At 46.7% G+C, this 15006-nt stretch overlaps 1 protein-coding gene across 3 annotated transcripts in view; it reads left to right on the plus strand.

The window, feature by feature from the left end:
• CHD2 (chromodomain helicase DNA binding protein 2) overlaps positions 1-15006 on the plus strand; it is a 46710-nt gene that overhangs the window by 4815 nt on the left and 26889 nt on the right. Inside the window, exons 3-11 of one of the 3 annotated variants that reach the window (XM_054387809.1) lie at positions 2070-2156; positions 8478-8539; positions 10057-10179; positions 10498-10647; positions 11878-12011; positions 12666-12891; positions 13639-13739; positions 14391-14435; positions 14590-14765. In XM_054387809.1, the coding sequence (XP_054243784.1) occupies positions 2070-2156; positions 8478-8539; positions 10057-10179; positions 10498-10647; positions 11878-12011; positions 12666-12891; positions 13639-13739; positions 14391-14435; positions 14590-14765 (1104 nt within the window). Of the gene's footprint in view, positions 1-2069; positions 2157-3241; positions 3310-8477; positions 8540-10056; positions 10180-10497; positions 10648-11877; positions 12012-12665; positions 12892-13638; positions 13740-14390; positions 14436-14589; positions 14766-15006 lie in introns of those variants that run through there. The other 2 variants (XM_054387811.1, XM_054387810.1) reach the window with 2 other exon arrangements.

Below are 15006 nucleotides of genomic sequence, written 5' to 3' on the forward strand. Positions count from 1 at the left end.
CTCTCAATAGCCAGGTTTGCCCTCCACCTGGTGCTTCCTAGGAGGGAAAGGAATTGCAAGTGTCTGATGTGTGTGGTGTTGTCCTGCTTGGCACCTCCCCAGCTGTGTCTTGGGTACCTGCTTTACCTGAGGGGTGGAGACACCTGAGTTCATAGATTGTAGTGTGAGGTGGTGAGAAAGAGGAGCTGAATTACCCATTTGGAGACAGAAAGTTGGTGAAGTTGGAAGGAAGAAAAAAAAAGCTTAGGTCAGATTTGTTTGTGGTGTGTAAGTCTCCCGTTTTTCTTATCTGTGGTTTGCACTTGCACAGCTTGCTCGTGAGAGTGAGTTGTATGGAGAAGGTTGCTATGCATGTAAAGACTGAGAAGGAAGGGCAGTGCTTGCAGCCTGTGCTCCCCACCTACTTGCAAGGGAGAAGTAAAGGATTTTGTTGACAGCTTCTCTCTATCACAAATTGTTAGGCTGCCAGCTCAGGTCATGGCTAAATCTCATGTGTTCAGACTGGCAAGGAAGGATGTGCTTGTAGGGCAGCTGTGGTGACACCATATTTCTGTTTTATGGTTGATAAGCAGGGATTGAAGGAAGTTTTCTTTTCCTCTGGGCTTCTAAGAGCATGTCCCTAACAATAAACATCAAAATTACCCTGTGAGGGAGCATAGCCACACACAGCATGGATGAAACATGAAAAGGTCAGGGCACTCTCTAATAAGAAAGCCTCTCCCTTCATTAATTTCTCTGTTAATGGGTGTTTTCCTTAGCTAGGTCTTACCTAGACACGTTGATACCTGTTCCCCTTGAATAACCAAGGCAATTAATTATGATACTGTTTATTTGGTATTTCTGTCTAGATACACCCATAAGAGGGAGGTTAATTTGCGTTGGGTGCTATTCAGTTATGCAATGGGAGTAAATCCCTCATCCAAAACTTGAGTCAAGTTCTTCAGATGGTTTGGGGACTATTTTGAGGTTTTGTTTCATGTGAATTTATCTCCCTGCCCAGCAGATAAACACCTTTGCAATCTGTCTGTGGCAGTGTTATCCCATTACTCCTTTAACAGTAGCACAAAGAAAAGCTGGGCTGGAGCCTTGTATTCATCAGACTCTGAATCCCAAGTCACTGCAGCATCTGGCACTGTGTTTTGATTTCCTTTTTCTGCCAGTGGCTTTTAGAGACACTTGATGACTGGAGGGAGAGAAGTTGAAGGGGAATGAATAAGTTTAGAAAACTGTAAGAAGATAAGCTCTGCTGAGGGAGAGAAGGGTTGTTGGTGTAGGTGTTTGAGAGACACGTTGGTTGGTTGTATGTGCCCTGGGAATCTTCCGGTGTCCTGTGTCGCCAACACAGCTCTGCATTCATAACCCTCTAGGCATCAGTTCTTGTCTCCCCCTTCTCCTCCTGTCTATCCAGCAAGAACAAGTGCATGCTGTTACATACTGTGTAAACTGTTTAGGGCCTGGTTACAGCAAGTGGAGCACAACCATTCCCAGTAGCTGTCTCTGCACATCCATGGCCACATTCGTATCAGGGCCTTCAGCAGTAGAACTAGCAGCACCTCTGCCTTGCCAGCCAGGTTGGGCCACAGAATATGCTTTTGAAGGTGCTACTGGCAATGTCAGGCAGCTGATGAAGTATTCCCTATGGAAAGGAATCATGATGGAAGCTGCTAACGACAGTGGACTTTCGAGTCAGGAAGTCCATTCATTCTACATGCGAGGTGTTGCTGCCTTACCTTCAGCACCTTCGCTTGTAGAGGACTGGCTATCAACACTCTGTCCTTCAGCCTGAATGAGCTGGAGAGTAATTTTTACCCTGGTGGAAAGATGGAGCACTGTAAAGCTGAGATAAAACACAGTGCTTTAGAGTGTTACCACATATCCCCAAAATACTCATGAGCCCTTTTCAGCCAGTTCTTTAAAGTGCCCCTATGCTGGTTGCTAATTCCCTAATGGTTTTATGTTTATTAAAAACAGCAACAACGAAACAAACCCAGACATTCACCATCAAACTTCTAAAATGTCAGAAGTAAGGAGGACGAAGCAGGCCGTCTGATGGTCTGTTTATTTTGCAGATGTGGGAAGAATATCCTGATGTTTATGGGGTTAGGAGGTCAAACCGAAGCAGACAAGAGCCGTCGCGATTTAATATAAAGGATGAGGTAAGGAAAAAACAAAAGATGAGGGATTACTGAACATACCAAGCCAAGCAATCCCAAAGAGCAAAGGCAGGTCTCATTTGCATTGCCTTGTAACCACCGAGTCCTAGCTTGATGCATGGATGTTGGACCTTTTACAGTTAAGGTCTCAGTCCTCCAGTCGGATCTGCTTGGCCATAGAGCTCTGGAGTCAGCAGGACACTGAGATCTGCATGCACTGATCTGATTGCTGCAGTGGGGCATAAAGCAAGTCATGCTCTGCTGTAGAAACATCCTGGAGAGAATGAGTCTGTGTGGGAAAAAACCCAAACAAAACAAACACCAAAACACAACACAAATCCAACTAGGAATAAAGGAAACTTCCCAGAAACACCTCGTCATGACAAAAGAGCTGTTGTTGCCCGTCCTGGAATGGATCATGCTGATAACTGCATTTGTGTGTGCTCAGCTTTATGAACCATCCACTGTTTTTTGAGTGAATAGTAGGGGAGTCTTTTATGCTTCATTTGGAGGTGATGGTGGTCAGAGTCTGGCAGACAAGCCTTCTTTTTTTTAAGAAGATGTAGGATTAAGCTGCCACCTTCGTTTGCATCCAGCAGACTTCCTGCGTTTTCATCTGCAGGTCTTCAGAAAGGTTGAGTAGCTGTAGCAGAGGGGAAAGAAAACGAGGGAGAGGCTTAGGCCAAAAGTAAAGCTTGGAGCTTACAGCAAGGTGCGAAAACATGATGTTGGGAACCTGAAGATAAGAGGGGCAGATTCTGAGCAGAGCAAAAGTCCAGTGGTGCTCTCTTGATGGTCAGGATGTTTGTGCTTCACTTTCAAAACACACATTTGGATGCCAGAGGGCTCCGAGTCGCGTGGCACACACACATCTCCAGCTCCTTCCTCTGCTGCCTTACCTCTGAACCTTGTGGCACCCCCAGTGTCATCACCTGTGCCCCTCTCAGACTCCTGTGCTGGATGTCCCACCTAGCAGCAGGTTAGGAAGGGGCTCGGGGCACATCATTGACTTAGCTTTTGTTTTCCTTTTCAAGTTCTGCAAGGGCCAGGCTCGCCGGCCGCCTCTCTGTGCGATGCCCTGGCATGCACTGTGCTGGCGATGTCACACCCACCACAGACCTCCGCTGCAGACCCGAGTGCCCTCTTAGGGGCTCAGGTAAGTCCCAACCTTTTTTTTGTTTTACAATATTACGTGGTTTTGCAAATGTTGTTTTCTTTTTCAACATCTTTATTTCCTACTACTTAAGGTACGATAAAGTTTAACAAAAAAGAAAAAAAAAAGAAAAAACCAAAACATTAACTTGATCTGAGATGTAAAAACTTTGCTATACCACAAAATATTGTAAAAAACAAAAAAAAACCAAACCCAAACCAAAACAAAAAAATTCAAGTCCTCCAAATGGTCCCACTGCCCCCTTTGTGAAACAGCAAGCCAAAATTACCAGAATTGGCACACTCCCTTCCCCTCTCTTTCCCCCAAAGCAATGCTGACTGATCCCTGTAGGGTGACTCCCATCTGCAGCAGAGTCTGACGGAGGGTGTGACATGTCAGGAGCACAGTGCTGGGGCCTCACAAAGAGCAGGAGGATGTGGACAGTCTTGCTTTTGGAAGACCTAAACGCCAAGAGGGAGGAAATAGCCTAGCTCGAGCCTGCATGGTGCTGAGCACTCCTTGCTGCTGCTGGAGCTGGCAGAAACCCAAGGCGCCTGACACCTCTTAAAACTGCTTTTTACCTTTACAGGGTTAAGCCTGTCGCCAGTGACCTCCTCTTGTTGCTTGCTGCTTGGGACTTCCAGCACAGTGTCTAGGAGCTTTTAATTGCCTTCTTCCCTAACGCTTCTCTGCAGTGTTAGCAAACAGCATCGCCCGGGCAGCTTCCTGGCAGGCTCAGAGAACAAGAACCAGCCATCATCATACCTCCCCTGTGCTGCCCCATGACTCACCCTGGGCCGGGGAAGGTGGCACGTAGGTGGAGGTGGTTCAGTTTTGGGGGCACTGCTCATTCTCAACGCTGTCCTCTTGAGACCAGCAGTTTGGGCAGAGTTATTTCTGTGTTAGAAATTATTTACTTCTCAGAGCTTGGGAACTACCCAGAGGCCACCAAGCGTGTGGTGTAGGTCTCTGAGCTGTAGTTGAGAGGGTGATAAATGGTGATCAATACCGAGACATGGGCAGAAATCAAAGTGAAAGGGCAGTTTTTGCATAGGGGTACAGAACTGCTGGGAGGGCTTAGAGCTGTCTCCAGGAATAAGAGCACATGTGAATTTTGTAGTCAAATCAGTACTTGACCCATGTCTTTTCTTTGCAGTTCATAAATCAGCCTCAGGTTTCAGCCAGGGGAAGTGAGACATGCAGAGCCAGGTGCCTTTTAGAGTATTCTAGGGCAGCTGAGAAATAAATGTGCCCAAAGCAGACACAAGCTTTTTGTCATTGAAAGGGTAGTTTGAGGTTGAAGTCAGTGATCAGTGGCATGGTGAGAGAGGCCACAAGTCACACACCAGAGGTGTTCCCAAAGTAGAGTTGGTTTGATTACTGAAAACCAGCTTCTGCTCATTTACATTTTGATCAGTGCTTTACCTCGTGTCTTTGCTCAAAGTTCACATGCTGCTACTAGTATTGCTGAGAGAGAGTTCAGCAGACATAATAAAACTAACCTGGTGAGCTGAGGTTCTCCAGCTTTGGCCTCTGTGAAGCTTGAAATGAGCAAATCCCCACTTCAACGTTAGTCTGAAACACTTCTTGCCTTCCTTTAAGCATCTTCATCTCTCCTAGTAGGCAACATGAGCTCAGGAGGCTCACATGGAACATGCCCATGACTCTTAAGTCTCCATTTCTCCTGCCCTGGGCTAGTGGTGAGGACACTCATGGACAACCTATAAGACCAGAACTTGAAAGCTGCTGCAGCATTGCTTTGCTTGGTGCTGTGTGTGCAGCATCACTGGGTTCTGAACAGTGTTGCTCCATTGATAATGACTTGAGTAAAAACATGCACATTTTGTGTGCTGAGGGAGAAAAAGATGAAATTAGATGGGAGGGGGAAGGCTAATCCCTTCAGCTGGAGCTGGGGAAAGCAGATCATAAGAGACCAGTTTCTAGTCCAGCTGGAAGCAGTGATTGGCACAGTAGAGAAAGGGGGAACCACAGGAGGCAAGTCACCTTCCCTTTGGCCACAGCAGCAGCACCCCAGAGGGGCAGCCTGAGCCCAGTAGAACTTTGCCAGTGCTGATACTCAGGCTCTGAGAGCGAGCTGTGTGTTGCCCAGTATCTTACTGGGCTGACAAAAGCCCTGGTGGAGCCTGGAGATGGATTTTATCAGTTTAGCTTGTGTCATTCAGGGAAGTGACAATACTAAAATTCAAATTGCATGTGATTGCCCACTCAGGCTGCTTCCTGGTGACAGTGAGTGGCAGGCTGCAGTGCAGCTGGCACCTCAGCTGCATATTCTGGATGTGGCATGCTCCCAGCTCTCTGGTTATCATCTACACTTCCTTAACTGAGGAACTGACCATCAGGCAGAGCCTGTGGGTTGATGTTGATAATGGGGTGTAACAGGAGTCCAAGGCAGAGGTGCAAATCTCACCCTTGGGCTGATTTGAGCAAGTCACAGAGTCACAGAGTGTTAGAGGTTGGAAGGGACCTCCAAAGATCATTGAGTCCAACCCTCCTGCCAGAGCAGGGTCACCTAGAGTAGGTCACACAGGAGCACATTCAGGTGGGTTTTGAATGTCTCTAGAGAGAGAGAAGGAGCATAGAAGTCAGCACAGAGTTTTGCAGCTGGATCATGAAATGTGGATTTAAGCAGAATTAAGAGGTTGCTAAAATGTGCTTCTGCTTTTATTTTTTAAAAAAGTGATTAGTAGTTCTGTATGAAATGATGAAAGGCAGCTTTTGGCCAGGGACTGGAGCTTGGCACACCAGGGACAGCATGACAGGAGGAGCTGGTGAGACACAGGTCAGCGGTAGGCGAGGGAGCAGCGAGGAGAGGCTGAGTCACAGGTGGCTGCTGCAGGCACAGCGCTTCCCAGCACCCGTGCAGGGAGGGTGTGGGAGCACAAGGCAGGCAGATGACTCAGGCTGGGGACTGGCTGTGTCAGAGGAGATCGAGCTGGCCTTGACATACAGCCAAAAAAGACAATGATGTCTTTGAAAGATGTAACTGAGGGCAGCTGAATTGCAGTCACAAGTTACATTTTTTTTCAAGGCAGGAAGAAGGGAGGGAAAGAAGAGTCATTAAGAGATGAAATTGGCTTTGTAGAGGCAGAAACAGAGCAGAGGCATTAGGAAAATGGACACTAGAGACTTTAAAATGGGATTTTGGCAAAGATTTTGGAGTTAGTTTCAAAGAGCCAAAGGTTCTATTTGGGTTTCTCCAAATGTGATCTTGTCTGACGTAGAGCAGAAGACAAACCCACCTCTCTTTGCTTGGGGTTTGCCAAAAGGCAGCAGAAAGTAGACATGCTTTGAGGGATAGCTCTCACAAAAACGTGCCAGGATTGTCATAACAAAGCAGCGTGCCTCACAGGGCAGAGAAGAGATGAAAAAAGAGAAGTGAGGACTTCTGAAACTTGGCCTGTTGAAACTGCAATCTGTGGAATGCTTAGCTTGTGTTGCAAGGGCAGGCAGGGTGCTCTGCGCTGTTTGCCAGTCGCTTGCTTCCTGGATACTTGGTGAAGGAGATGAGCTCTTCTGCAGGGCTGTGAGACAGGTGGATGAAGAGACATTCAGAGTAAGAAGTGGTGCAAAAGGTGTTCCTGTGTCACAGCTAAAATTCAGCAAAGCTGCTGGTCTGATGTGGCAGGAAGGATTTCTGTGTCTTTAAATGGAAACAGGGATGCAAGCAAGAGGGAAGTTTCTGCTAGTGGAAGGGAAGCTGCAGAATGGAAATAAAGAAAGCAAAGGGGTAGACCTTGGCTCTCCAGAGCCTCAACTTTTTCATGTTGCAGCTCACGCCTTCTCACAAAACTGTGAGGCTTTGCTGGTAGGCTTTGCTGACTGTATCCAGGAGGGCGGTGGTACAGCAGGAGATGCAAACTGAGGTACCTGAGGTGTTGGGTAGGCATTACCTAGAGCTAGAGCTGATTACTGCTGCAGAAAGCAGAATGAAGGGGAAGGTTTCCAGTAAATGTGTAGAGCAAGCAAGGTTTGGAGGATACTTCTATCATTTTAATACTCCTTTAGAAACCTCAAAGAGCTGCTCTCAGTTTTCTGGGACCAGTGTACAAGACAAAGTGGTCTGTTTGCTGAGGGGTGTTACTAGTGTAAATCTGCTTTTATGCTGACTAGGTTTTGTGAAAATGGAGTCTCGTCCAGCCTGCCTAAGGATATTTTTTTGTAGCTGTCTTGGTCTGTAGCAGTTAATGACCCCCACATTTAAAGTAGCACAGCAGGTAGTTAGAATATCTTCTGATCTATTTAACCAGAGAGACTTCACTGGTGGAGACTGGAGGATTAGGAGGAAAGCAGCAGGGGCATGGCTCTGAGCCAGTCAGGTCCTCAGGGGAGCAAGGACACTCTTGTGATGAGAACATTGTCTTTTTATAAGCATTTCCTTCCTTATAGAAAGTGTCTGTAATGAAAGCAGAGATCGTGGTGCATCTGTGTGGCTGCCAAAGTTTCTGCAGTCACAGAAACTAAACCTGAAAAAAACTGCTGAAATGGGAGGTCTGGGTGCTCACCAGAGTATGTTCAGCCACTGCCCTCTCAGTTCCAAGGCATGTAGAATAGCTGAGCCTTAGCACTGCAGCAGGCCCTGCAGATGCTGGCCAGAAAGCACAAAGTTATGCTGCAGCCTGGCTCTTGAGCATCAGACAGAAGTGATGCTTACCTTGCACCATGGGCAGAGGTACCAGCAGCTGAGCTCTCACTAGGCTGCAGGGCAGGGTTTGGTGAGCTAAATTCACCTGTGGGTTTGTAATCCATGGAGTGTTGCACACACTGCAGGTCTGCCTGGACACTGCAGCTGCTAAGGTGGCATCTGCCAGGTCCTGGAGGTTGATGATGAGGGGGAGGGGGGTTGCAGCCTCATGCATCTTGAGCTAAGGGACTCCAGGACAGATGTAGTAGAGCTCTCCAACCTTTCTGCAGAGAGATACCTTCTCCATGCTGAGAGTACAGCAGCATTAACCCTGCAGCTCAGGCATTGCAGAGGGAATGGTGCTGGGAACCTGCACAGTCGCACCAAAGCTTCCTTCCTGTGCTGCAGTGAAAGAGCAGTGGGGCTCTGCCTGAGCTCAGACCACATGCATGTGTTTGAGTTGCATCCTTGAAGAGAGACAGTCCAGAGCTGAAGCCTACAACCTGATTTTCTTTCTTTTCAATTAAAGGCAAGTAGTGAATCTGAAAATGAGAGCCCAAAAAGAAGAGGCCAGAAGCAAATGAAAAAAACGTAAGTTTCTAGGGAGAGGGTTTGGAATGGTGACACTCTGGTTTGGTTTGTTCTCCACAGCTGGGTTCTTTGATAGGTGTTGTCAGCTTGGAGAGCTTGCAAAAGAAATTGATTAGTATTTCCAGTGATAATACTCTGGGTGACTGAAATTGAAGGGTGAATATTGGATACAATTTCCCAACTTTGCTTTTGTTTCTGTTTTCCCACTTTGCCTGTGATGGAATCTGAACAAGTCAGGTTCCCTTACTGCTCTTAGTCCTTCTACTTATTCTCCTTCATAGATACTTAAAATAAAATCACAGAATAGTCTGGTTTGGAAGGGACTTCTAAAGGTCGTCTAAGACCAACCCCCTCTGCAGTCAGCAGGGACATCGTCAACTAGATCAGTTTGCCCAGAGCCCTGTTGAGCCTCACCTGAATATCTCCAGGGACTGGGCCTCAACCACCTCCCTGGGTAACCTGTTCCAGTGTTTCACTACCCTCATGGTAAAGAACTTGTTCCTAAAATAGTTCAGTTTCCACCCACCTTTTTGATTAGCAGAGAATAAAATGCCAAGTTGTCATCCTCTTGTATCAGTGGTACCTGCTAAAAGAAAAGGATTTCCACAAAGGATATTTTGGGTGTCTGATCACTGTGGCTGAGTTAACTTACAGTCAGATTTTACTGCCTTTTCCCATCTAATAAGTACTTTTTAGTTTTTCCACACACTGAAGTGAACTGAAGTGTAAGGTGCCTGCTGGAGAAAACTTTAAACACAGCCACAAAATCCTGTGCTCTTCTGTTTCTTGTCTCTCAGTTTTTCATTCAGTTGCACACATCGGTGCGGGAGGAAAACTAATCAGACACAGGGAGGGCTGTGGTAATAGGGACCTCTCCTGAGCAAGGAGAGTAGTCTCCACATCCTCTTGGAGAGAGGACACCCTCTCTTGCTCCTTCAAAGGGCATTTTGGAGCTGCAGCATTGTTCTGAATTGCCCACAGCAAACGTGCTTCCTTCCACTAATGGTACGATGTGATTTGGTTTCATGCTTGGAAGCTTTAATTGCCTGAATTTAGATGTCAGGAGGCTTCTTTGCTCCATTTTCCAGGCTAGGAGGAGATCATGTAACTGAGCATGTTGTGGTTTATACTCCATGAGTGAAAGTGAGCACTTCTCTTAAGACCTTTCCAGCTCACTGCAGAAAAGCAGAAATGGAAAAAGAAAAATAGATAAACCAAAGCCATTGCCACCCCGTTGTAAGAAGCACGGCCCTGCCACAAGCACTGCTGCAGTATGTGTTCAAAGGCACTCAAGACAGACTGCCAGTATGTGAACTAAAACTTAGGTGACTCAGGCCTCTTGCTAAAAGCAAAGAATCACACCATAAAATCCCTCATCCATTGCACTGAACAACCAAGAGTGAAGTTTGCACCTTTTGCTCATGGTTATGGCCTGCTAGTATGGCTTGGATGTCAGCTTAGCCAGGGATTTGGGTTGAAATATGGTTGCCCTTCCTGACCTACATTTCTGACTGTAGAAATAAATGGAAAAGAGACATCTCTGGTGAAGAAGAGGATGAAGATGGAGGGGAACAGGGCACTAGTGGAGAGAGTGAGCCTGAACCGAAGAAAATTAAAGCGAGGAGACCTGCCCAGAGGAGGTAAGGAGTTGGTGGCTCGGGCTGTCTCTTTTCCTGCCTGTGCTGGAGAGATGATTTCTCTTTGGTGCTAAAGAATGTGGGCTCTTTTTTTTCCCCTGCAGTATTACCTTTATTTATGACCTAGTAAATCTAGGAGCTGGTTACTCTCTTGTCTCCCCATTTCATGCTCCAGTGAGTGATGCAGTGGTTTCTATGCAGTTGGAGCAGTCTAAAGCCCTAGGAGTCTGAGACTTGAGATTCTTGCTTCCTTAATGACTTGCTGAGGTGGATGTTTGGGTGAAACGTGCTGGATTATGGTTTTATGACTTCTCATTTTAGAACAGTGGCCAAGACCAGTGTTAAAAAGCCTCACAAACGCCAGTGTGGCAAGAAGAGAAAGAAACCAGAGTCATCTGAAGATGACGATGATGACGAAGATGATGAGACCCCCAAGAGACAAACTCGACGAAGAGCCTCCAAAAATGTCAGGTATCAAAAAGTGTGGGGTTGCTGGGTGATGAGAGCTGGCTGCCTGGGGAAGAGGGGCACCCCAAATTCCCTGCTCTGGGCTCTGAGTACCTGTCTTACTCTGTAGAGAGACTCTCCTAGGCCCTGCAGATATCTGTTGTCTGAGAGGTTCTTTTGACTGGCTCATTCTGTGAACATCTGACTTCTCCATACCTTCTTTTGCTGTCTGTAAAAGGGGAAATATTTACCAGGCTCCCTTAGAGAAATGTGAGGAGCTTTTCATAATATTTCTAAAGCACTCTGAGACTACAAATTGCAAATAATAGATGAAAAGGAGTAAAAGGAGCTGTGAGAGACTGGACCAGTTGTGTGAGACTGGCTGATGGACAATTCCTTGAGACAGAGCTTTGAGACGTGATGGAGCTAAAGCATTATCCCTTCCCCAGTATACCTTCTCATCTCTTGGCTGTCCTAACAAGGGACTTGCAGAGAGCCATCTGAAGAATACTTTGTAGTGGTTAGATGTTCATCAGAGAGAAGAAATGTCGTTCCTAGGGCAGTGTAGGCACCCGTGCAGCCTTTCAATGCTCTGCAACCTCCACTGTTCAAATCTGCCACTGTCCATGGTCTTGCTTCTGCTGTTGGGATTGTTCCATCTCCTCATGAAGCCAAGGTCAGAAAAAAATATATGGATAAGTTAGTGTTAATTAGTATTGAGAGGAGAAGGCTGAGAGGGGATCTGGTCAATGTCTGTAAATATCTGAGGGGTGGGTGTCAGGATGAAGCTGCCAGGCTCTTTTTGGTGGTGCCCAGTGACAGGACAAGGAGCAAGGGGGGTACAAGCTGGAACCCAGGGGGTTCCACCTCAACATGAGGAGATACTTCTGTATGGTGAGGTTGGTGGAGCCCTGGAGCAGGCTGCCCAGAGAGATTGTGAGAGTCTCCTTCTCTGGAGACTTTCCAAACCCACCTGGATGTGTTCCTGTGTGCCCTGCCCTGGGTGATCCTGCTTTGGCAGGGCAGTTGGACTCGATGATCTCTGGAGGTCCCTTCCAACCCCTAACATTCTCTGATTCTGTAATCTGATAAAGTGTAGCTATCGGAGTGTCTCAGGGAATAACACTGACTGGCATGCACTGGAGGCCAGGGAAGATGCTGGAGAAGGCTTGCTCTACTCCATGCCCTTCTATGTGTGTCTGGACTAGGAAGAGTCAAGGGCTTTTGGACCAATTTGGTTTTGACCTCTTTCAGTTACAAAGAAGATGATGATTTTGAGACGGATTCTGATGACCTGATAGAGATGACTGGGGAAGGAGCTGATGAACAGCAAGACAACAGTGAAACTATTGAGAAAGTCCTGGACATCAGGCTTGGGAAAAAAGGAGGTGTGTAGCTCTGGAAAAGGCCTTTATTGCTGATGTCAATCACATGCACTCACAGCCTCTCTTGAGCTGGTGCAGTGCTTTTACAACTTCAAAGTGGGGCCAAGTGTTGTTTCTCTGCTCTTCCCCCTTTCCTCAGTGCCTCTTATTTATGTCTTCTAGCAGCTTTTGTAAAATTAAGCATTGAAAAACCTCAAATGTCAAGTTTATGTGCTTGGCAGGTTTTATTTGGCATTGCAGGCATTTGAACGCTGCATTCATTGTTCTGCAATTCTTGCTTCTCTCTTCTTTGAGATATAAAATAGATCTTCCAGTAGAGTCACTTTTTCATAGCTCCATTGACAAAGCCATCATGAAAATAAAGCTGCTGTTTTGTTCTCAGAGCCTGACAAAAGGGGTTTTGTCAAACTGAATGGTGGTTGAATGTTTGCAAAAGACCTTTCAATTATATTTGAAGCATTTCTGATAGAGAGGTTGAAAAAGATTTTGTTGTACAGAGAACTTTTTGTGTGCCTGTCTTAGTGGCTTGCAGGATCTGTAGGATGTTCTTTGTGCTGACACAAAAGATGTATTAGAAAAATAACTTTCTGCCCTAATGCAGTTGATGTCCAGTGCCTGGTAACAAAGGCACTGACTGCAGGCTGATTTCTCCTGCAGCCACTGGTGCTTCCACCACAGTGTATGCAACCGAAGCCAACGGCAACCCCAGCGCCGACTTCGATCCTGAGAAGGACGAGGGAGAGGTTCAGTACCTGATCAAATGGAAAGGCTGGTCATACATCCATAGCACGTGGGAGAGTGAGGAGTCCTTGCAGCAGCAGAAAGTGAAGGGCCTGAAAAAGCTTGAGAACTTCAAGAAAAAAGAGGAGGAGATCAAGCAATGGTATGCTTTATTCCAAACAGTCGTTTGGTCTTGGGCAAATCTTTTTTTAGCCAGAGGTTTGCAGAGTCGTGACAGAAAATGTTTGATTTCTTCTTGCAAAGCAAGTGGCATTCAAAGCACTGGGGTTTGGTGCACAACATTCACATCTCTCTTTGCCTACTGATGAACATCACCTCTCTTAAAGGTGATGGCTGTGGCTGTGGTGTTGAAAGTCATAGAAAGAGGCATGAAGTCGACAATGTTGCCACTTCCTAGGCTTGAGAATTGCTTAGCTGGCGACATATGAATGGTGCTCAGATGTACCTGGCCCAGGAAGCAACATAAGGGCTTTGCAGCCTTATTGACTCCTGTTAATTATGGGCTTGTCTCTGTGCAAGTTTTTCATCAGTTTGTGCCTGACCTCCTCAGGAACTCTGAGAGGAGGATCTATGGTGTGTTTCTAAAGTGAACAAGCTGGAGCAGCAGATTCAGTCTCTGAGCCTGGCTTGGAAACTCATTCCTGCAGCAGAGTGAGGCATCATTTGACAGGGAGAAAGTATGAACATCTGAGACACTTGCTTCTCAGTCATGATTTATAATGATAGGAAGCTTTAGGAGATGTCATCTAAGCAGTAGTCTGCTTCAGTGGCTTGTCTCAGTGACAGAACCATGTAGGAAAGTAGAATTTCCATCTATGGCCCCTAAGTATTACGACAGAAGCATTATAGTGTTTTTTTTGGTTTGGATTTTTTTTGTTTTTGCATCCAGGCTGGGCAAGGTATCACCTGAAGATGTAGAATATTTCAACTGCCAACAGGAGCTAGCTTCAGAGCTGAACAAACAGTATCAAATAGTGGAGAGAGTCATTGGTAAGTGAACCCAACACTCTTGCAAAGGGGTGAAGTAAGGCATGGGATCTTTCATCTCTGGTGATAGCAGAATGAGTGCGTGATGCTCTCTTCCACCTTCTCCTCCGGTATCTTTGGAGAAAAGCTAGTGCTAGATGTATTGCAGTGTGTGACATTCGGGGCTTTGAACAGAAGAGATCCATGTTTACAGATTTGTGATCACAGGCCATACAAATCACTCTCCCTGCCTGGAGAGTACAAAGAGATGTTGAAGCTGCTGCTGCTGAAGTTCTTTGCCTTCCTGCCTTTGGTTGCCAGGGGTTTGCAGCCAAAGCAGCAGTGCAGCCTCAGAGTTTTGTGAGGACCACTTCCCATGACGTGGTTGAGGATGTGTTTAGAGTGTGAGGCAGCTCAGGGGTTAGATTTTCAAGATTATATATGGAAAATAAAGTCAGGGCTTACTGAGCACTCTCAGTACAATCACAGCCCTGTGGGTCAGAGGTGCTGGCAGCCAGTGGCGTTGGGAATTGGCTCGGAGGGCTGCTTAACCTAGCCCCACAGGATGCCTACACAAGCACCTGGGGTGCAGGGCAGCGGCAGCCTGCCTGCCCTGCTCCCTCTGCTGGCGGCTGGCGCTCCAAACCCTTCCTTCCCTTCTCTCTCCAAACACAGCTGTGAAGACCAGCAAGTCTGCAATGGGACATTCGGATTTTCCAGGTAAAGGAACATTTTCCGGTTCCTTTAAGCTTATTCTGCCAGCCAAGACCTGTCTTGTGGTCGTCTGGGTGGTTCAGGCTGCCCTATGAGCCATGCTTGTGGTTCAGCCATACAACCACAGCTGCTGAGGCTTTTTTTATGGTCTATTTTGCAGCAAACAGTCGCAAAACATCCTCAAACGACCCTGAATACCTGTGTAAGTGGATGGGGTTGCCCTATGCTGAGTGCAGCTGGGAAGATGAGGCTCTGATAAGCAAGAAATTCCAGCACTGCATCGACAGCTTCAACAATCGGAACAACTCCAAAACAATTCCTACCCGGGACTGCAAGGTTGGCTTCCTTCTCTTCTCTTCTCTCCTCTTGCTGGCTTTCTCCAGGCTGGCTGATGACACAAGCAGTGGGAATGTGAAGTTTTGTCAGGATAAATGTCAGAGAACATTTTCCCAGCCTCCCACCAGTGGTTGTTTGCTGTTCTTGTGCTTTAAAAGGCAGAGACATGAACCCCCTTTTGCTTTCCTTTAGTCTGGGTACATTGAGAACATTATGTCCCCCTGGGGAGTGGGAGGCTTAG

This window comes from Indicator indicator, chromosome 16 (genome assembly GCF_027791375.1).
Source record: "Indicator indicator isolate 239-I01 chromosome 16, UM_Iind_1.1, whole genome shotgun sequence".
In the NCBI taxonomy this organism is placed as follows: domain Eukaryota; kingdom Metazoa; phylum Chordata; class Aves; order Piciformes; family Indicatoridae; genus Indicator; species Indicator indicator.